Raw genomic sequence first — 20,317 nt, 5'->3', positions numbered from 1 at the left:
TTTTTTGTGATGAGTAGCACTTACTGTATCACATTTGGAGAATACCTGCGTGTGTACCATTTTAGGGGACAAGAGCAAGGGCACATATTTACATAAACAACTAACTGAGTCGTCTTACTCCAAAAATAAATACAAGATATTTAGTTTGGCTCAAGACTTCTGGGATACCAACATTTGTCATTTTCCTGAAATCTGACATGTGCTTGCTGCATTCTTTATTATGCAACTTTCCACCACAACCTTGCAGTAAGATCCAAACCCAGACTAAAAATTATGGACTGTGAAAAGGCAAAAATGCTCAACATCAACAACACAATATTTTGCATTAACACCAAATTTTTCCTTACATTTTTTTTTCTTCAATTTGTTTCGTAATGAGATTCTATGACCATATGTCGTATATGTTTAAATTGGAACATTTATCAAGAACACATTATCTTCACTTTATTCTTTTTTTTTTTTTTTTTTTAGCATTTAGCTATATACTGTTTTATTCTTTTGTTTAAATGTGCATATTTTTAAAGTACACCCTCACCAAAAAATAATGGAGAAGGAAGTGGGGGAGGTGGAAAGAAAAGCCCAAAAGGGGCTGGCAGTAAGGCGGGCGGGGGAGAGGGAAAGGAGGGGGCACTGAAAGCAGAGCTGTGATGCAGTGAGCGAATCACATGAGCCTGGATCTGTTTACAAACTGAGCGCTCCATAGACGTGAAGTAGAAAAGAGAAACGAGGACGGCGAGAATCAACACAAGTACGACAGAAAAACGAAGAACGGGAGCTTGACTTTACAGAATTTCGTTATGTCATCCAGCCACCATTTGTTTTGTGCCTTCACAGCAGGAATGCAGGTGAAGAGATGAAGAGCTGCTTTCCACAAGATCACCGAGGTTGCTTGCTTGGCTGACTGTGTTGCTGCCATCCATGTCCTTTTCCCTTTGTATCTCCATAATTGGCCACGGCAGGTTGTCACACCCGGAGAGGAAGGAAGAAAGCCACGTAGATAACTAAAACAGGAGAGAAGACAGGAAAACGAGAGTGAGAAAACCTCGTGACAATGTTTTGAGTGGGAGACGAAGCACAACGCAGGTACTGCTAACCAAAGACATATGGAAAGAGATTTTTTTTTTTTTGTAGATCGATAATAACATCGTTTTCCCATATGCCTCCACCCTTCAAGACTTTGGTAATGTGACGCAGGACAAAGACGTTGAACAATTCTATTTGCATCCCATGGGAAATCAGGAGGATGTTGCTCCCACATTTTTGGGTGAATCATCCTCGACAAAGTAATTGGAGTACAAACGAGCAGCTTGTTACTCCCATGATGGCCACTTGAGAAACTGGTTGCCTCCAGACTACAAGAATTCAACACATTGCACATCCCAAATTTTGGGTTAAATGACCGCGACCCTAAGAAGTGGAAGGAATCGAGTTGTGAAGGCCATCCTTTGGGCTTTACAGTGGTCAACCTCTCCAGAGAATTTTCAGACTTTTGACATCTGTACAATCTATCAAATTTGATGCAACCTTTTCAGTGGTGTAACGGTGAGTGTTCATTTCTAGTTTTGAATTTTGCTCAGTGCTATTACTTTGTTTTGATTACCAATGCAGTATTATGTTGTTATACATATGCATATTTTAAAGCAATCTCATCTGAAAAAAAATCTTTAAAATATATTAAAAAATCAGATAAATATTGCATTTGTGGAAAATGAGTTCACCAATTTTCTGAAGCTGATCCGTGATTGCTGGTGACCTGAGATCTGGCAACGGTGATGTTATTTTGAGCGGACAGCAAATGGCGAAATGGCCACCCCTTGAGATGATGATTTTTCCTGTTTGATTCATATTCCACAAACCAAACAATAAATAAATATGTGGTTATTTGATCTTTGAAACTTTATTGTCTTCAATATTTGTATTGAACTACTTGTTATACTTTCCCCCATCTTTTCAGGGTGTCGGTGTGACCTTGCATTGCAGAACTCGGACCCCTCCTGTAAGATGACGTCTGAAGAGGTCTTCCATCTGCCGCTCAATGTCTACATCATCGTTCTGGGCATCGGGCTTTTTATCCTAATGCTCAGTCTCATTTTCTGCTGCTACCTGGTCAGGTATGTGATCGCCACCATTCACAAAGAACCTGCAATGGTCATACTGAAATACAAACTGCGTTACATCTGGGAACACAGTTTTTTGTCCTGTTAGGTCTGCCAGCTGTTTTTACCTCCTTTTGAGTGCACATTAAAAAACGGATGGTGCATTTTCTCTATCGTGCTAATCAGTGAAAATTTGTAAACTGTGGAGGAAGAAAAAAAAAAAACCAGACAGCTAATTTAATTTTTAATTAGAATAAAAATTTAACTCAATAGACTTCTTGGATTGTTCATCTCACAAATATGTCACATTGCTATTAGATAGAACTGATTTAAAATCCAGCATCAACACAGTTTATTTTGTTCAAGGTCATGCGGTTGGAGCCTTTCACAGACAATTTACAACAAGAAGCTGTTGTTTAACAAATGACAAAATGAATAAATCCTGAAGGAATTGGAGTCGGATTTAATCTGTGTGATTAACCAAGGTTTGGGGCTTAACAAACAGGTTTCTCCCAAGAAAATATTTTGAAAAACCCATTTCATTATATAATCTTTTCCACCCGGGCCATCAGTTCCAGAAGATGAAAAGTTTTTTTCCGTGCCAACCTCGAAAGTATCTAACACCAAACATTCAGTTCTAACATCTGTTCTGAGCAATCTTTAGAAGGGGGTGGGCAATTCTGAAAGGTGCTACACGCGGTGAGCTTGGATAGACAAGCTCTGACATGAATTGCCCGTTGTACGAATTCCAAGACTTGTTGAAGGACTATCGCTGCTGATCCACGAGGCATGACTAGACGTGCTGGGATAATGAACCAATATGCATCCAGAGTTCATTTAATGTCCTTTTCACAACTATGGATTGCTGCATAATTGCATTAAAAATATAATTGTTTTTCACAGACTCAAGCGACATAGTGCAAGAGAACACTATGGCTATAATGAGGTAACTCATTCGAACTGTCGCACTAAACCAGACTGCAATATTATTCAAGTCTAAAAGTATTCCTTTTGACATTGCTTGCAGGTTGTTCTAAAAGGAGCAGGGAAGAAACTGAGCCTTCTTGGGGTAAGTTCAGTATGAGGTGAAAGGGTGCCAGCTTAAATCCACTCGGTCAGATTTACAGCAAAACTTGGCAGCGTGGTCTTGAAAAACGTGCCGCCTCGGTCTGCCTACCTTCATAGTACAGTCAAAGGGGATCCATTCAGTGATGCTTGTCGGGCTTTCAAGTTTTCAACATATTTCCAAGAGAAGTTATGATTATAGAAATGACTAAAAGTAGAACTGGAGAGGAGCAGGATTGTTGTTCAGAGCCTTGTTGTTGTCATTCTGTGGCATCGCAGCGGGCAACGCTTCATCTTTGCGGTGTCTGTACTTTGCCAGTTTGTATGTCAAAAAAATTTATACTCAAGGCGGTTGTGGGAAAAGAAAAGATACATATTTTCAGCACAACACAATGTGCAATGTTGCTCAGGTCGTTTTTATACTATTTATTTGTCATTATACTTTTTGCTAGTTATGTTAGCATTTGCTGGATAAAAACAATTTTGCATGCAATTGTTAATTATCCCATGTTGCTCATATTGAGCTAAGCAGCCAGATGTGTACAAATACTGCAATAAATTCCTGTTCTTTTGGTTGTTGATTGTTGTCATTCTTTTTCCCCTTGCAGCAAACATGTGCAGTGTGTTTAGAAGAGTTTCGCAGCCGGGATGAGCTTGGAGTGTGTCCATGTTCACATGCTTTTCATAAGAAGTAAGTTCTGTAATTGCTAAGCATTGGTATTGGACACCAAGCATACATACAAATCCATCTTCAGAGGGGTCCTGAAAACACGTTTTACCAACGACACGCAAAAAAAAAAAAAAATGTTCATGGAAATGACTGAATTTCACAGTGTGGTGGATTTTTGCCTTCAAGTTCTCCAGCAGACAAAAGCTTGGCCATTTTGTCAGGTTGTGCTGGAGGCAAATATTGGCACATTCAGGTGTGACATTTTTGCATGTTTGAACAAGCACATGACTCATGCAGAATGGCCTTGAGAACGTGACTTTTTTTTAGCTTAACATTTGGAATTGTCATAGATTTTAGGGTTTTGTCATTGTTCATATAAGGGGTAGTAAAACCGATGGCAGCTCGTCAATCAAGGGTACTGGGCCACCACGACACCATTCAGCTGAGTTACCTTGAATACGGAAAAAAATAGATCCTAAAAATTATATATGCAAATATTTGGCAAATAAAATAAATGTGTAGGTTTCAAAAAATTTGAATTAATACAATTTGTAAAATTGTTCATTTTATATCAATATCCTTTAAACGACATAATGATGATTAGTACTTGAATTGTCATCTGTTTTTTCTCAGGTGTCTATTGAAATGGTTAGAGATCCGTAGTGTCTGCCCCATGTGCAACAAGCCAATATGCCGCCTCCAGCCTGGGCCTTCACAAGCTGCCGAGCAGCCACAGGGTCTCCTGGAGGTCCTAGAGGGACCGCAGATATGATGCGCAAAACCGGCCAAGGCTGTTTCTACAACATTGACACAGATTGTACTACAAGAACATTTTTATATGACAAATCTTAAGGCGGAAGGACTTATTCGAATGTGAGTGTGCAATGTTTAATAACTGTTTATAATTACGGCGCAAAAATATTGTAGAGCAGACATTTTCGTCAAACTTTCAGAGAAGCATTGGTGTTTTTCTAAATGTTATGGTACATACTATGAAGACTGCTGTAGTCTGATGTGCTTTTCCTAATGTCAGTCACAATGAAGTCACGTGGGCACATCACACATTTGTGCAAATATTTGTATCTTGAATTTGTGAGGCATAAAAGTCCAATAAAAAAAATATATATATATATAAAATACTGCCCGAAGACTGCTAGGATTGGCTCCGGCACGCCCTCGACCCTCGTGAAGATAAGCGGTTCAGAGGCTGAATGAATATAGAATAACATGCACTCATAGGTGACCCAGTTTTCCACTGCCATTAGAATGTGTGGTGCATTTATAGTGAATTCAACCATTGGTGGTTTAAGCCAAGTGGTATTTAATGTTGCAGTCTGAGAGTCCAGGGAGCAAACATTATCATATCATATAGCACAAAAGGTAAGCAGAGCTGCACCGAGTCATTCGGTTACAGAAATTTGGCTTGCTTATTTGGAAACAGCCATTCATCATAAGAAGAAAAAACGACGGTAAACGGACATCTCACTTTATTATGAAAGTGCACACCGGAAGTAAGCTCTATTAAAGTACTTCGCGCAGAAGACCGCGAACACAAGTCAAGCTAGAAAATCCACGTGAAGACTTACGACGCGACTTTATTCCCCCCGTGACTCCCTGTTATCTCACTAACACAGCACGATAAGCGACCGAAACACACGATTTGCATGCTTTTGAGATGATTTACCAACAACAGCCAACATACACATGTAATTGACCACGTTTGCCCGACTTGAATCTCTCATATCAAGCTAAAGCTAGCCCGGCTACGTCAGCGCACTGTGCAAGTTGGCCGGCAAAGTAAACAATAGTTGTAAGCTAGCGACTCGTTTGTCCTACTACCTTTAAAAAATTGCAAACTTGACATTTTTTACTTATTAGGAAGCGTGGTTCTCCGGTTTTGGGAATGTCAACGCCTCCCTGTGGTATAACCATATATGGGAGCGATTCCGAAGACGAGGTAACTATTTGTTATGGAGTAAAAGTTGATAGGTTAAAAGCTAATGTTCCTACGATTGGCACTGTACTTTTTTTGGTTGATATCTGCAGTCCCAGGTCCCCCTCAATCAGTTCTACCCTTACATCCGATGTGGCCTGTGCTGCGGCTTCCTCATTGATGCCACCACCATCACAGAGTGCTTACACACATGTAAGTAGATCCAAAAGTCTGCATTCAAAATGACTTTGTTGTCTTTGTTATGGTCATGTTGTGTATGTAATGTTATGTTACTCATTCATTCATTACGTCTTTTTTTGTTTTTCCTTAGTTTGCAAAAGTTGCATCGTGAAGCATTTTTTCAACAGCAACAGGTGTCCATCATGCACCATTATAGTGCACGAAACACAACCTCTTTACAACATTAGGTATTTGTCATTATTTCCCTCAGTGTGTATTGAATATTGATAGATTTGTTTAGCATATCACTATTGAATAAGTCATCTTTTTGTATAAAATGTGTCTTCTGGCAGGCCTGACAGACAACTGCAGGATATCGTGTACAAGATGATTCCTTTCCTTGAGCTGTGTAAGCATTTTATATATGGGGCCATTTTCAGATTCAAATTTTTGGTGACCGCATTTTCGCTGCATTCTTATTATATAGGTTTTAATTTCTGGATGTTTTTATATTGCAGTCGAAAGAGAGCAGATGTGTAACTTCTACGAAAAACGAGGGCTGGCGATACCCAAATCAGGTAAAGTTTAACCATAAATGGTTAAGGTGAAAGGTGAGAGAGCGGTCATAATCTTGTGTCTGATCTTTATTTTCTGTGTGGCAGTGGCGTTCTCCACACCAGCTCTTCTGGCATCAAAACGACAAAAGAAGGACCCAGTGCCTCAGTGCGTGATCAACATTCCGCCTGAGCTGGACGTGTCGCTCTTGCTGGACTTTGTTGGGTGAGTCGCCTTGACTTGTTTCCAAAGCATTGTAGCTATAGTCACTCATAAAGTGAGATTGGACTCATATTTGAGCCTAAAAGTAACAACCTTACTTTAAATTGTTGATAGAAAAGCATATTTGAATTGATAACAATATTTGAAGCCATGGAAGAAGTTGTATGTTTGATTGGAGGTTCCACTGTAGTTTGTAGCCAGAGGTAAAGTTGCACTAAAATGTCAGCAGATGATCCTGTTTCTCATGTTTGCTGCTCCTATAAACAAAACATATATTGACTCAGTCATTTTTCTTTCAGGGCTGAAGAGGGGATAAACAGCTACAAGGTAATTGTTTTATAGCTTCAGAGCTTTTTCTGAAAATTGCAGTCAGTGTTAAAATACAATTCACACAGAAATTTGCAGAAATAAAACAAATACCTCGCCATATGACAATTCAAGGTTTATGTATGATCAGTTTCCTCCAAAAGAACCATACTGATTTGTTTTATTACTTTTTGCGCAGATGGGTAGAATGGCGTGTTCTGAGTCTCTTACAATTTGGGATATGTCATAGCCATAGAAATGGAACCGCCATGAAACATGTTGATTTGCAGTCTGTTGTACTTCGCTGTCCAGCCACTAGAGAGGCCGTATGTGCGTGTGTCAGGTGACGCCACCATTCGCCACGTGGAGCTGTTCATCAGGAAGAAGATGGAACTCAGCCCAACTTGCCAGGTGAGTCCGCCAAGCTGGCTAATGAGATTAATGGGTCTGCAGAGTCACCTTGATCCTGGTTGTTGCTTCAGACGAGTTCAGCGGAGAATCCACTTTACTGTCACATGGACACCGACCACTTGTTTATACAATGATGGCAGAAGGGTTTGACAGTGAGCTGAAACCTTGGAAGATAACAATGAAAATCTTAGCCTTATGATTTTCACCCCCTCCCATTGAGCATTGTGCGATTCACACCCAGTCCGACTGTACAATTTTGATTACTAATTGTTTTTTAAGTATGGAAGCATATGTATTTGTTTCTGTGTCTGTGTAGGTAGATGTGGTTTGTGGAGATCAACTCCTGGATCACTATCAGTCGCTAAAAGATGTACAGAATTTTGTGGGAGCTGAGGCTGTGCAGGTAAATGTTCTAGAGCTCATTTGTGTGACACATTGGCACAGTTTTACTTGCCATTTTGATTTCTCACTGCTTGTTGCACTGCCAAGAATACCAAAATAAACACATGCTAACGTTACCTCCATTTCTGAGGGTGTTGCTTTATGATTCAACATCTCTACTCAGCCATTTGTTAAACTGGTGTCATCAGCTTTTAAAGATGAATTATTTTTTCTTTTTTGTGTCTTCAGGATGGTTTTCTGGTGCTGCACTTTGGCTTGGTCCTGTCCTGTCTGGCTTGAAAGGCTAGAGTAGCTTGGCTTCCTAGTGTTGCACACCTTTTGTAAACTGCAAAATGACTGGAGCAAGTTACTAGCATCAGCCATATGATGGGATTTTTTTAAGACTATTTTTCGGGCCATGCCTATTGTGTCTAATGGTGGATTCTGCTAGTTTATATTTTTTTATACTTTGCCTAATGATGGATTCACCTAGTTTATATTTTTGTTTACTTTGCCAAGATCATTGGGACTTTAAGTTTAACTTTTTAACTTTAGCATTTTCTCTGCTGATTTCTGTAGCTGAGGTTATCATGAAAATGTCACTCAAGGAGGACAACAGCCAAAGATTTGTAAACATACTATACGTAGATTTACATTGTCCTTAGAATTGAAATCTTTGTAGTTGCACCCCCCTCAAATCTAACTCTGAATGATTCTTTTTTTGGGGGGGTACATCTTTGGGGACAAAGACCATGATCAAGTTGAAATTGACCTCTGTGGTAGAAGTCTTTCATCAGGTTTAACAAAATGTTTGCTGTCTTACGACAATTGCTTTGAATAAAACCATTAACGGTACATTTCAACTGATGAACCCGTGTGCTGCATGAGGGAACTGACTGCATTTAGTCAATCGTTTTATTCTTTCAATCAGTCAGTTCAAATGAATCACACATTGGGTTGACAGTGAGTTCTAAAGCCAGATAAAATGCAGTCGTTTAGATATGTAGAGCATTTTTAGTACCCTTCGTTCTCACAACCACTTCTAGCAAATATTTATTAACATAAAATTACAGTTATAGACACAAACACAGTGTGGTAAATTCACATTCAGCGAAAAAGCACTAGTCTGAAAATTTAAGTGATGCGCAAATAAGCATATCTTGGTGTATTAATATTTAAATTAGCCACCACACTTTGACAGAAATGTCTACAATTCTAGCACATCAATTGTCTAATACTATGTTAACATCCTTTTGTTTACATTTTGGTACAAGCTTCCATTTGAGATAGATTTAGAGTCCAAAAATGTTCAACATGTTTCAGAGTTATGCACAATGGAAATAAAGAAATCATTTCTGGGCTTTTAAATCGTGCATTTTATTTGACTAGAACTTAGGAAATGCAGGATGTGCTATTTATCTCACTCCTTGTCTGCGCCCATGACTTCAGTTGTTGGAGTTGATGTCTGCTTCGTCTTTTTCCTCCTCCTTGAGGCTTTCCTTCTTGGCTCCGTCTTTGTCTCGCTGACCGCTTCTGGAGGAGCCGGCTGGGCTTCGGGACGGGTAGCTGTAACTGGCGCCTCCGAACGACATCCCTGAGTTAAAGTGAGTCTCTTCTCCTTCCAGCAGCTTCCTTGTAGGATGAAAGGACACATATATTAAAGTATCTGTATGAAATTAATAGTCTCTCGATTGACAGTTGTTTTTTTTGTTTACATTTGTTTTAGTAATCATCTGATCATTGTCATGACAATCGTGATAATCCATTTTCATACCGTTTCATGTCGACCCACCTGTATGCAGCTATCTCGATGTCCAAGGCCATTTTGACATTAAGCAAGTCCTGATATTCTCTCAGGTGCTGGGCCATCTCCCCCTTGAGGTTCCTCAGCTCAGTATCCAATTGTCCAATAGTGTCCTGTTTTGAAGAGGTCAAACATGATGTGAAAGGTCACACAGTTGAAAGCTTACTTTTGTCTTTTAAAAGACGAGCATAACCTTTTGAGGCTTACTTAGCTTCTCTAAATAGCCAGCGAAAACAGATGGCCCTTCCTGTATCCAATTTAGCAGCAGTCTGGGTTAATCTAAATACACAGGATCAGTTCACTAAGAACTTTCTCTATGTAAGCCCAAATGACTTCCGGACTAAAGCCCGTCCAGCTGCATTGACCTTCCAGAGCAACATGACAAACTAATTTGTAGTCTTGTAGCTGCTCTGGAAGGTTAATGGCAGCTGGATGGAACAGGTTGGTGTAAAGTCACTATTAATCGCTCATTAATTTCTAAATCATAAGGCAAACATTTCTCATGAAATAGATCTCTAAGTGGCCAATCATTTTCATTGGTAAAATTAATAACAGAGTGAAGTGCCAAATTGAGCTTCCTCATTATAGCCCATTACCAAACTTTAGATACCATCCATTGTTGATCGAACAAATGTGAATGCATTGTGCATTTTGAATTTATTGGAAGACAACAATATCAATTTGGACCAAACATTAGGTGATAATTATGAAAATTAGGTAAACATGCATCCTAGGTTATTGTCTTTTATAGATTCTGCTCGACTTGCCGGTGACATTGACAAGTCAGGGCCACCTTGAAGGATGCTCTTAGCTTATGGAACTCATGCTGTGACACAATTGACGATTGAACTTCTCAATCCTATTTGTCGGAGACGCTCGTAACCTCCACTGCCGATTTGTTGCATGTTCAGGTTCAAGTGACTTTCTGTGACACTGGTAATGGCCCATTGCTTCTTTTTTTTTTTGTCTAATATTCTTAAATCACTGAAGAGAGTGTGTCAACAGATACCAAAGAATATTTAAAAAGTGTGCTTTGGAAAATATGTTTAATCAATGTATTGGCTCTATTGCATACCTGCAATGCCGTGACTTCACCATTGTGAGCATCCTCCATCTCTGAGATTTGTCTCTCCAGAGACTCATTGGCTCCCCTCAGTGTCTCAATTTCCAAAGTCTTGGCCTGCAGCTGCCTCCTGAACTCGTTCATCTCCTCCCTGCTGGCTCGCATGGCCTCGTTGCTCCTGGTGGCCTGTTCGCTAAGGCTGGCGAACTTCCCTTTGTACCACTCCTCTGCCGACTGCAGGTTTTTGGAGGCAATGGACTCGTACTGGTTGCGGATCTCTTTCAGAGCCGAGGTGAGGTCGGGTTTGGCCATTTCCAATTCCACGGAGACTTGCTGCGCTTCCATCAGGCTGCTCAGCTCCTGGATTTCCTCGTCGTGGACTTTGTTCAGAAAAGAGATTTCATCCATCAGCAATTCCACTCGGCGCTCCAGATCAAGACGAACGGACGCAGCGTCATCCACATCCTTCCGGAAGGACCGTAAAGTTTGTTCAGCCTCTTCACGCGCAGTCATCTCCTCCTCATACTTGACATTAAGTTTCTGAAATGTTTTGACATGTTATGAACCAAACCAGTAATAAATAAAATAAATAGGCCAAATAAATATTTCAAATTCTTATATTAAATGTTTTTTTTTCAGTTTTTTGACTGATATATTACAGCATGGCATTAATAATCCTTAATGATACAGTCATGGTTCCTTTTGTACCTGCAACTCATCTTCCATGTTATTCTTCTCGATCAGGATGCGGTTCTTGTCCCTATTCAGGTCCTCCAACTGGGACCGCAAGTCCCTCATCTCCTGCTGGTAGAGATGAGCTAGCCGTGATGGTTCACTCTGCCTCTGCCGCAGCGTCACCAACTCGGCCTCCAGTACTTTATTCTGCTGCTCCAGGTGTCTGACTTTATCGATGAACATGGCGAAGCGATCATTCAGACCCTGTGCGAAAAGACAAATGTCTCAAACCAGCTGGGGTTTTCTTTGCATTGTTCACTATGAACGGTTGAATTCTCCAGGGTAATATTTAATTCTCCAGGGTAATTATTATTACATTGTTTCCATAGTTTGTCAATGACGTCACATACCTGCAGCTGCTCTTTCTCGTTGGTTCTGATGACTTTGAGTTCGTTGTTGACCACTGAAGTCTGGGTCAGGTCGAGGGAGTCCGTGGCCACAAGAGAGAAGGAGGCCGGGGGTTGTCCCAGCCGTCTGTACATGCCCATAGAAGAGGTGCTGTTTCGGGACACGGCCATGGACCGGAGCCCCGGTGAGCCCCGAGGCATGGAGCTGCTCATCCGGGATGAGGAGGTAGAGGCGGAGAACCTGGAAGAATCCCCGAAAATCTTCCGGTAGGAGGACGAAGTGTAGCGGTCCCTGTAGTTCATCTTTGCCAAGAGTCAGAGCCTAAAGTGAGATACTAAAGGGATTTGCTGCAGCTTTAAGCAAGGCGGCTACAGGTGGAGCGAACCATTTTATATATGGGGATACTAATTTGTTAAACAAAATGTTGACTCGCGTTCTCCAGTGTTGAAAACACCTATACCGTTTGAATGAACCTATTCCACATATAAACAGATGAGCGCAGACATTTGTAAACGTTATCTTGGACAGATAAAAATGGAGCTGTCCATGGTGAACTAGTAATTTATAAACTCATTACTCAGGGCCAACATACTATGGATCCGAGTCAGGGTTGCTATTTTGTACAGAAAATCCCTAATTGTGCCCACACAAAAATGTTTGTGATAATTAAGTAGACAGCAAGATGGTGGGAAAGCACTTTTAATCGACCAGGTTATTTATTTATTTATACAAATTGCTTATCTGAAATTCCCTTGAATACCACAAGACGGCGCTAAAACACCGTTAAATATAAAGTAGCGCTTTAGCGCCCTCTTGTGGTAATCATGCCGCATAATCGGAAGAAACTGAAGATTTTTCACCCTCTGGTTTAATAGCCGCTGTTGAAAAGTTGCGATAAGTAGAAAGTTGATGAAAGTTATGCCATTATTGATTATTTGTCACTTCCTGAACGTATAAGTGTATACATCATTTCATAAAGTGTGTAACGAGTAATTTTGGCCCTCTTGAAGAGATGAACTACAGCATCATCCTTCCCATATGTGAACACACGCAGTGTTTGTCAAAGGCCGAGCTACATAACCTCCATAACCACCCCTCAAGTCTCAGTGGCGTCCCCCGAAACCGCACACAGCCAGACAGTCGGGGGATGGGCGGCCGACTGTGCGACTTGACAGCTCATTGCCGTGGCGGCGGCTGCCGCTTGTGCGTTATTGGCCACCACCGCCGTGTAGGCGGAGACACGACACGACACGACACTCTGACTCAGCTGTGAGTCACCACGCGACGTGCCTGCCCCGCCACACGCAGCAAATACTGCTTGGCTCCTGCTGCGTTTAGGTGCCGTTGGTAAAAAAGCCAGGATCCTTTGCTCAGCCTTCGCTGAACACGCTTTATGTGGAAAGACGTCAGAGCATTTATTTGATATCCGTTATATATACATCTTAAGGTCCATGTAGGCTTTTTGGACTCACTTGTCATCTTGTAGAACGTAACGTAAAACGTACATTTCCCCCCGACCACTATGATGCCACTTTTGGCCCATTTGTACAACCCTAAAATTGATATCTAGGATATGGAATAAATGTTCAAACATTTTTCCAAGAATCAACTATTCACCTACCTATCTATCTATCTATCTATCTATCTATCTATCTATCTATCTATCTATCTATCTATCTATCTATCTATCTATCTATCTATCTATCTATCTATCTATCTATCTATCTATCTATCTATCTATCTATCTATCTATCTATCTATCTATCTATCTATCTATCTATCTATCTATCTATCTATCTATCTATCTATCTATCTATCTATCTATCTATCTATCTATCTATCTATCTATCTATCTATCTATCTATCTATCTATCTATCTATCTATCTATCTATCTATCTATCTATCTATCTATCTATCTATCTATCTATCTATCTATCTATCTATCTATCTATCTATCTATCTATCTATCTATCTATCTATCTATCTATCTATCTATCTATCTATCTATCTATCTATCTATCTATCTATCTATCTATCTATCTATCTATCTATCTATCTATCTATCTATCTATCTATCTATCTATCTATCTATCTATCTATCTATCTATCTATCTATCTATCTATCTATCTATCTATCTATCTATCTATCTATCTATCTATCTATCTATCTATCTATCTATCTATCTATCTATCTATCTATCTATCTATCTATCTATCTATCTATCTATCTATCTATCTATCTATCTATCTATCTATCTATCTATCTATCTATCTATCTATCTATCTATCTATCTATCTATCTATCTATCTATCTATCTATCTATCTATCTATCTATCTATCTATCTATCTATCTATCTATCTATCTATCTATCTATCTATCTATCTATCTATCTATCTATCTATCTATCTATCTATCTATCTATCTATCTATCTATCTATCTATCTATCTATCTATCTATCTATCTATCTATCTATCTATCTATATACGTATATAGTACACGCTTTGCCTTCACTAGTAGGACAATGGATTATAACAATAAAGATCATACGCATGGGCTTCTGCATCATCTCATCATCACATGTCCACCCATCTTTTTTTTTTTTTTTTTTCTTTAAACACTGTCCACCCATCACGAATCCACCACCATTGCAGTGTATGATGTCTCTGGTGTGACACTGGGCGGACTCTTTCCAGTGGCCCGTCGGTGCCTTTATTTTGCGCTAAGTGTTCACAATCGTTCCATCCCTGGAGGCACTGACCTTCTTTTCATTATTTACACTGCCAGCACTTCTCCTTCCCTTTTCTTTCATTTTGCCTTTGCCATGTTTGTGTTACTTGTATTTGAAGCACCAAAACTACACTAGCTAAATATTGTCGAATGAGTTACATTAGTATTTAGCAACCCAAAAAAAAAAAAAAAAGGTCTCGTTTATAAAAGAAAATAACTACAATCCCCCTCCTTCAATGTGATGTTGAGAGAAAATGTCACTGCTGTGTTTGTTTGTGTAGTTTTGGGCTCAGAAAAAAAGGCTCAGAGGCCAAGCATTTTTTCTCGCAGGTTTGTTTTGGCTCTTGATCAATGCAAGGAGCAAGTCAAAGTAAATATTAATAAGCCTAGTTGTTCTTTCCCCCTTTAGTCATTGAGACAATTCTAAATGTAACTTAGATGGGTAATTTGTTGAATTTCTTTGTTTTCAGGCCTCAAGTAAAAAAAAAAAATATAGCATGACTCAGGGCAAACACTTTGAACTATAATTCCGACGTTTTTGTCACATCTTGTCCTATTCTCACCTGTCAAGCCAGCTAAAATAAAACCATACTGTAAGGACCTCACTTTATGTTTGTGTAACAAAGTCTGTTCTCTGACAGAATTTATTGAAAAAGCAGAATGAATGAATGAATATCCTGAAGGCATTTCATTGCAAGCCAATGAAACGCAGGAATCTATCATCTCTATAAAGCAGGTCAATGGCACCCATCATTAGACGTTAAATGATGTCTAATGCTGTCCCCCGAGAACACTCGCTAATCGCCAACAAGAAGTTAAAAATGCCCCCCCCCACCCCTTTTTCTTTTCCTTTTTTTAAACCACATGTATATTTTGAAGTGTATGCCTCTGCTTATATCTAATTTGGACCAACACATGTTCATCTGTTTCCCCCCCCAAATATTTTGGGAGCAGATTGCGGACAAAGGAGTGGGTGTCTGGAAAGGGTGCTGAGGAGGGGAGACGGGGACGATGGGTAAGAGTCCACAGGGGGACGGCTGGCCGACTTGCTGTTTATGGACGTGAGTTTGAGAGGTCAAAGGTTGGGGGTGCTCGGTGTGTACGTGTGTGTGTGTGTGTGTGTGTGCATTCATCTGCAGGACATGCACACACTCGTCTGCCGGTGATGTTGTGTCTGTGTGCGCATTGGCTGCTTGTTCATCAGCCAGTGTGTGCGCGAGTGTGTGTGTGTGCGTGTGTGTGTGCGTGCTCTTTTGTCTTGCTCTGGGTTGCTGGGTGATGGGACCAGCTGGGAGGGCTGAAGCCATTCACTTCCCTTCTGCTACCCTGAAGGCAGCCAGCAGGAAGAGAGAAAGAGCGAGAGAGAGAAAAGAGGTCGGCTGACTAAAATAATGGAAAGAAAAAAGAAAACCGCGAGGAAAAGAGAGTGACACTTCCTACATCGATGTTTTTAATGTGAGCGAGGGAGTGATAGCGCTCCCAAAAAATGCGATGGTGAGAGCTCATGACGATATTGGTGATGGAAAGTGGTATGATGCTGAGGGGTAGGTAGGGGAGGCCTTGTGCTAGCTCCATGAGTCGTGATAGAGCTGAGGAGCTGACTCAGGCAGTCTGCTTTGGCGTAGGAGGTAAGACGTAATAGATGACCACCTATTTAACTGAATTGTAGTAATCGGTAATCTCAGAGCGGGCAACTCATTTGCAGACTTGAGCTGGGCGATTCATCTTAATAGGCCAATATATTAAACTGTAATCTGATTACAATAAAGGTATTTTATCTAAAGTAAATCCTCATATAGGTGGCTGGAGCTGCTGTTAATGTTGATGATGTTAATATATCACTTAAAACAATGACTGTACAGTTAAAGATTTTACATTATAAATAATCGTACTATGAGACTGTATTTCTATTTCTAATTTGAATCCCAGCAATAAACTTCACACATCATTTGCAAATAGAAATTTGTCTCAAAATCATAATGCTGTGAGAGCTTCAAAATGTGTAACGTTATCAGGAAAAAATAATTCTTCTCACGCACACACACACACATGCAAAACAGAATTCATGATAATGATTCAGAAAAAAAAAGTAATGCCTGGAGAAGAGTAGTTCAGCATCCTTCTTGTGGTTTGGAAAAAAAGAAGCCATCAGAGGGTGGGAAAAGTTCGAGAAAGATGGCAGAGTAGCTAAATCTTCGCTGCAGGCCCGTGAACTTCTGTGGCTGCTTCCTTGTTCCTGACATGAGTCGGCACAAGATTAATGACCTTCCTGTTTTGGGCTCCAGTGTCTCCCGCACGACACCTTTTGAAGTTCGCTTCCAAAATGTAACAGAATGTATTGGAGGGAACTGTAAAACGGGTGCACATGGACTTATACCAGCAAACATTTCACTTGTACTGCCATTGGAAGCATTAATAAAAGCACTTAGCTGTCACTTCTAGTGAAAGAGAGCAAAACAAATTATTTCCTGTAAGTCACCTGACCATGGAGGCGTGCGTTACATTGCCTCAAGCAACTCCACCTCCTCTCTCTCTCTCTTGCTCGCTCACTTCCTGTATCAAATTCATGTTGCAGAAGGCATGCTGAAAAAAATTTGTAAAAAAAATTCAAGTGTATTTACTAAGTTTAAATGTAAAGTGTGTTGGGAATGTAACAAAATGAATGATTTTTAGATGGTCAGCGGTCTAAGCCCCCATGTACACTATAAGACAGGAAGTGCATCCATGTAAGATGTTACATAAACTCTGCCTTTAAAGTTGACTGCAGTTGATAAATGCCCGGAGCAAATCACAAGCTTTGTTTGCAAAGGCGTCTAAACAAGTATGTACAATTTATTTAATGTTGCTTATTTAATCTGGGCTGACCAATGCTGGCATAAAGCTTCACTGTGATTCTTTTGGAGGTTATTGGCATAACAACACTTGGAATTTACTATAAGGACTATCACAATACTGGCTGATGATTCAACAATGAAACTAGTTCAAAAAATGAGAAGCTTATTGCCTAATTGTTTGGATTTTGATAGGATGGTCAATGGAGGAGAAAATGTGTGCAAGTTCATATTGCAGCATTTGCAGGAAACTATAATGTGGAAGGTTGTATGGCGTCAACATCCTCTTTTTTGAAGTGTGTGAGTCAAGGTATTTTACAAGGCTATTTGGCAGTGTAGGGTGAAACTGTCACAAGCGCTTTCCAGTTTTGAGTGCCAGTGAAGGTGTAGTTTCAAAAAGTTGATTCATATTTTTAATCACAAACAGTATGATGACTACTATAATTCAATTCCAAAATTTTGCATGTATGATGTCACATGAGATGTCAGCACACATCATCATCACAAAGGTCCATTTTATTTTATCTTCATTGTATTTTATAATTACCATCTTCATTTGCTGTATGTAACGGTTATGTTCAAAAACAGAGTTTCTAGTGTTAACTTAATGTTCATGTACTTGGGGTAGAAAGATGGGATGTACAGACAGAAAAAAAATATAAGAAAGGAAAATAAGTGTTACAGTGGGAATAAAAGCAGATGGGTGGTTTGTGGGGGAAGGGGGGGGGGGTGTCCCCAAAAACTCCTTGTTCATGCCAGCCGGACTCCCAGCCCCTTCTCCTCCTCTTTTCCACCCCCAGCCTCTCCCTAAATGTTGAGCTGTGACACGCCCTGTTTTATAGCATATGATTATCTGGTCCTCTTCACATATGCTGCCAAAATGCAGCACACACAGTTTTGATTTGATTCTTGTTGATGTATCTCATGTGAAATTACAAATCGAACCTGGGACCCCTGTTATAAATCGTCTCACTGGGTGGATGTAGGATGTACTGCAGCTCAGGTAGCTGGCTCCAGCTCACCCATTATCCCGATTATAATAAGCAATAGAAAATGGCTGGATGGGAGTCAATGGCATGATCTGGAACCAATAGAGCATGCAAAGAGAAGAATTTGGTGATTGCAATCTGCTGCTCATTGACTACAAAGAAATTGAATCCAAGTGTTAAAAAAATGGTTACATTTACAGTTATATCAATCACATATTGAAAAAAAAAGTTATATCAATGACATATTGAAAAAAATGTAGGTACAGATATAACATGCCTGTACTCCCAAAATGGTCAAATGAATGAAACCTTTATGACACATCAGTCAAATTTGGATCGTTTTATTTCAAATTAATCGTCGTGGTGTATAGAGGAAAATGTATCAAAATGGCCATTGTCCAGATACTTTTGAACCGAGAAAAAAGAGAAACCAAGAAAGAGGAGCAACCGGATTTGTCACCAAGAGAGAGATGAAAGAAGAGCGAGAGAAATCAAGCTAAAGGGAGGGAGGGAAGGAGGGAGGGAGAGATGTTGTGGGTACAGCTCTCCAGTTGGCCCTGCCCTCTCTGCTCAGTGAGCCATTTCCTGTTTTTGACCTGAAATCTTTATTTAGAACCATTCCTCCTCGCTGCTTAGCATTCATGACTTGGCGTCAAGTCCAGAGGAATGAAAAAAAATCAAATCAGATTTTAGGGCTTAGTTATTTGGTATAGTGACGTTAGAGCCGTTGTCTGACCAGAGTTGCTTGCTTGAATTTTCACGCTTTCTAATCGGTGATTAATGACAAATATCTAACATTTCAAAGCTATATGACAAAACCATTGTAGAATGTGGTTGACCTCTGATTTGTATGGCTAGAAAAACTAATTTTCTCCATTTTAAATAATAGAACTAGAAATACGTACCCCGACATATGAGGTTTCACAGTTATGAAGTGTTTCCACCTACTTTCATATTTATACTTTTGAATGATTAATTAAGCTGTGCATCTACCTGTTGCCATTCATGCAAATGAATGATGATGTGAATAATGTTTGCGTTCAACAAATAAGCCAGGGTTTCACACTGGCTGGAGTGTGAGTAATTATTTAATCGTTGAGGCGTTCACAACATTAAGTGTGGAAGGAAGAAAAACATTTTTAAAAGTCATATCGTAGTGATAACAAGTTGTTGCTATGCAACTTACAAATACTTGTGGCATTGGGCTGCATGCCATTGCAGGAACTTGGATGTTGTATGACTATAAATGTGACTGTTGTTTAACTTCATCTACTTTGATTTTTATCCTCATGTGCTGCATAGTTTGTAAAATGTCACTGTAAAGTGTCACTTTTTTTCACCTTTGTGTGTTCTTGCTAATGTATAATTACTGATAGCTGGAGCACTGCATTTTTCTAAGTTTTCTAAGGAATAATTATAATTCAGATGGCACTGAACAGAGACGACTGGGTTCCAAACATCCAGCTCAATAAAAAACAAACCCTTGTGGCAACAGTTTTGGTCAAAGTCCGTCCTGAGAGTAGAAACCCTGTCTGAACAAATATGGAAAACAGCATTGTTTCTGTGTGTGTAGCAGCACAACGTTGAGTGTGCAGAGGGGGGTAGGTAGTAAGTGCACAAACACTTTCAGTTGCACTGTCTTTTGCACGCTAATGCCCCGCCACTGCTGTCTGTTCTGCACAGGCAGGCAACTTGCCTAACTGTAAGTTTACTGCTCATCTGTCATCTGCTAATATGGGATGTTATTTACTGGCATCACACTGGCCGGATCAATAACATCAAAACCAGATTCATAGTTATAGCTAGTTTAAAACACAGTGAAGTGGGGGGGTTGGAAAGGGGGGGGGGGGGGGTGGAGTAAATATAATGGCGTCACATGTCAGGGCAGCTGCTGCTGCTGCTTTGCTGTTTCGTCCTCTTGTATCAGGTTGTTGACTAAAGTACAATGCAGGGGTCCGTTGTGCAGAATGTTTTGCAAGAAACCACAGTTTAAAAGT

General features: G+C 40.0%; 3 protein-coding genes across 6 annotated transcripts; 2 read left to right on the top strand and 1 right to left on the bottom strand.

Annotated features, from left to right (window-relative positions):
- Nucleotides 1–599: 599 nt before the first annotated feature.
- Nucleotides 600–4,968, top strand: LOC133157875 (RING finger protein 122-like). Of its 2 annotated transcripts, none has more exons than XM_061284494.1 (7): nt 600–748; nt 835–1,542; nt 1,955–2,111; nt 3,000–3,042; nt 3,124–3,165; nt 3,770–3,852; nt 4,465–4,968. In XM_061284494.1, the coding sequence occupies exons 2-7, from the start codon at nt 1,518–1,520 to the stop codon at nt 4,601–4,603; spliced, it is 489 nt and encodes a 162-aa protein (XP_061140478.1). In that variant the 5' UTR covers nt 600–748; nt 835–1,517; the 3' UTR covers nt 4,604–4,968. The 2 variants fall into 2 exon arrangements, with proteins under 2 accessions (XP_061140478.1, XP_061140477.1); XM_061284493.1 differs by having other exon boundaries at nt 623–1,083; nt 1,175–1,542.
- Nucleotides 4,969–5,293: 325 nt separating this feature from the next.
- On the top strand, nt 5,294–8,674 carry pcgf6 (polycomb group ring finger 6). Of its 3 annotated transcripts, none has more exons than XM_061284490.1 (11): nt 5,294–5,537; nt 5,710–5,788; nt 5,878–5,977; nt 6,096–6,192; nt 6,298–6,353; nt 6,463–6,522; nt 6,607–6,724; nt 7,021–7,048; nt 7,340–7,438; nt 7,755–7,841; nt 8,069–8,674. In XM_061284490.1, coding segments are annotated over exons 1-11 (777 nt in total). In that variant the 5' UTR covers nt 5,294–5,535; the 3' UTR covers nt 8,120–8,674. The 3 variants fall into 3 exon arrangements, with proteins under 3 accessions (XP_061140474.1, XP_061140476.1, XP_061140475.1); XM_061284492.1 differs by having other exon boundaries at nt 5,314–5,628; XM_061284491.1 differs by having other exon boundaries at nt 5,322–5,641.
- A 286-nt stretch (nt 8,675–8,960) lies between these two features.
- LOC133157873 (alpha-internexin-like) lies at nt 8,961–12,087 on the bottom strand. The gene is made up of 5 exons (XM_061284488.1): nt 11,772–12,087; nt 11,395–11,625; nt 10,699–11,226; nt 9,612–9,736; nt 8,961–9,451 (listed from the first exon to the last, which is right to left on the bottom strand). The coding sequence occupies exons 1-5, from the start codon at nt 12,069–12,071 to the stop codon at nt 9,265–9,267; spliced, it is 1,371 nt and encodes a 456-aa protein (XP_061140472.1). The 5' UTR covers nt 12,072–12,087; the 3' UTR covers nt 8,961–9,264.
- Between the last annotated feature and the right edge of the window lie 8,230 nt (nt 12,088–20,317).

This window comes from Syngnathus typhle, linkage group LG8 (genome assembly GCF_033458585.1).
Source record: "Syngnathus typhle isolate RoL2023-S1 ecotype Sweden linkage group LG8, RoL_Styp_1.0, whole genome shotgun sequence".
In the NCBI taxonomy this organism is placed as follows: domain Eukaryota; kingdom Metazoa; phylum Chordata; class Actinopteri; order Syngnathiformes; family Syngnathidae; genus Syngnathus; species Syngnathus typhle.
Note: the sequence above shows the minus strand (reverse complement) of the source record. Positions and strands in the feature narration are given on the sequence as shown.

Coding starts and splice junctions, on each gene's coding strand:
- LOC133157875 (XM_061284494.1), top strand. CDS start 1,518: ATGCAACCTTTTCAGTGGTGTAACG. Junction 1,543..1,954: donor ACCTTTTCAGTGGTGTAACG/GTGAGTGTTCAT, acceptor CCATCTTTTCAG/GGTGTCGGTGTGACCTTGCA. Junction 3,166..3,769: donor AGAAACTGAGCCTTCTTGGG/GTAAGTTCAGTA, acceptor TTCCCCTTGCAG/CAAACATGTGCAGTGTGTTT.
- LOC133157873 (XM_061284488.1), bottom strand. CDS start 12,071: ATGAACTACAGGGACCGCTACACTTCGTCCTCCTACCGGAAGATTTTC. Junction 11,626..11,771: donor ACGAGAAAGAGCAGCTGCAG/GTATGTGACGTC, acceptor CTTTTCGCACAG/GGTCTGAATGATCGCTTCGC. Junction 9,737..10,698: donor GTGAAGTCACGGCATTGCAG/GTATGCAATAGA, acceptor TCTTCAAAACAG/GACACTATTGGACAATTGGA.
- pcgf6 (XM_061284490.1), top strand. Junction 6,354..6,462: donor GATTCCTTTCCTTGAGCTGT/GTAAGCATTTTA, acceptor TTTATATTGCAG/TCGAAAGAGAGCAGATGTGT. Junction 6,523..6,606: donor GCTGGCGATACCCAAATCAG/GTAAAGTTTAAC, acceptor TCTGTGTGGCAG/TGGCGTTCTCCACACCAGCT.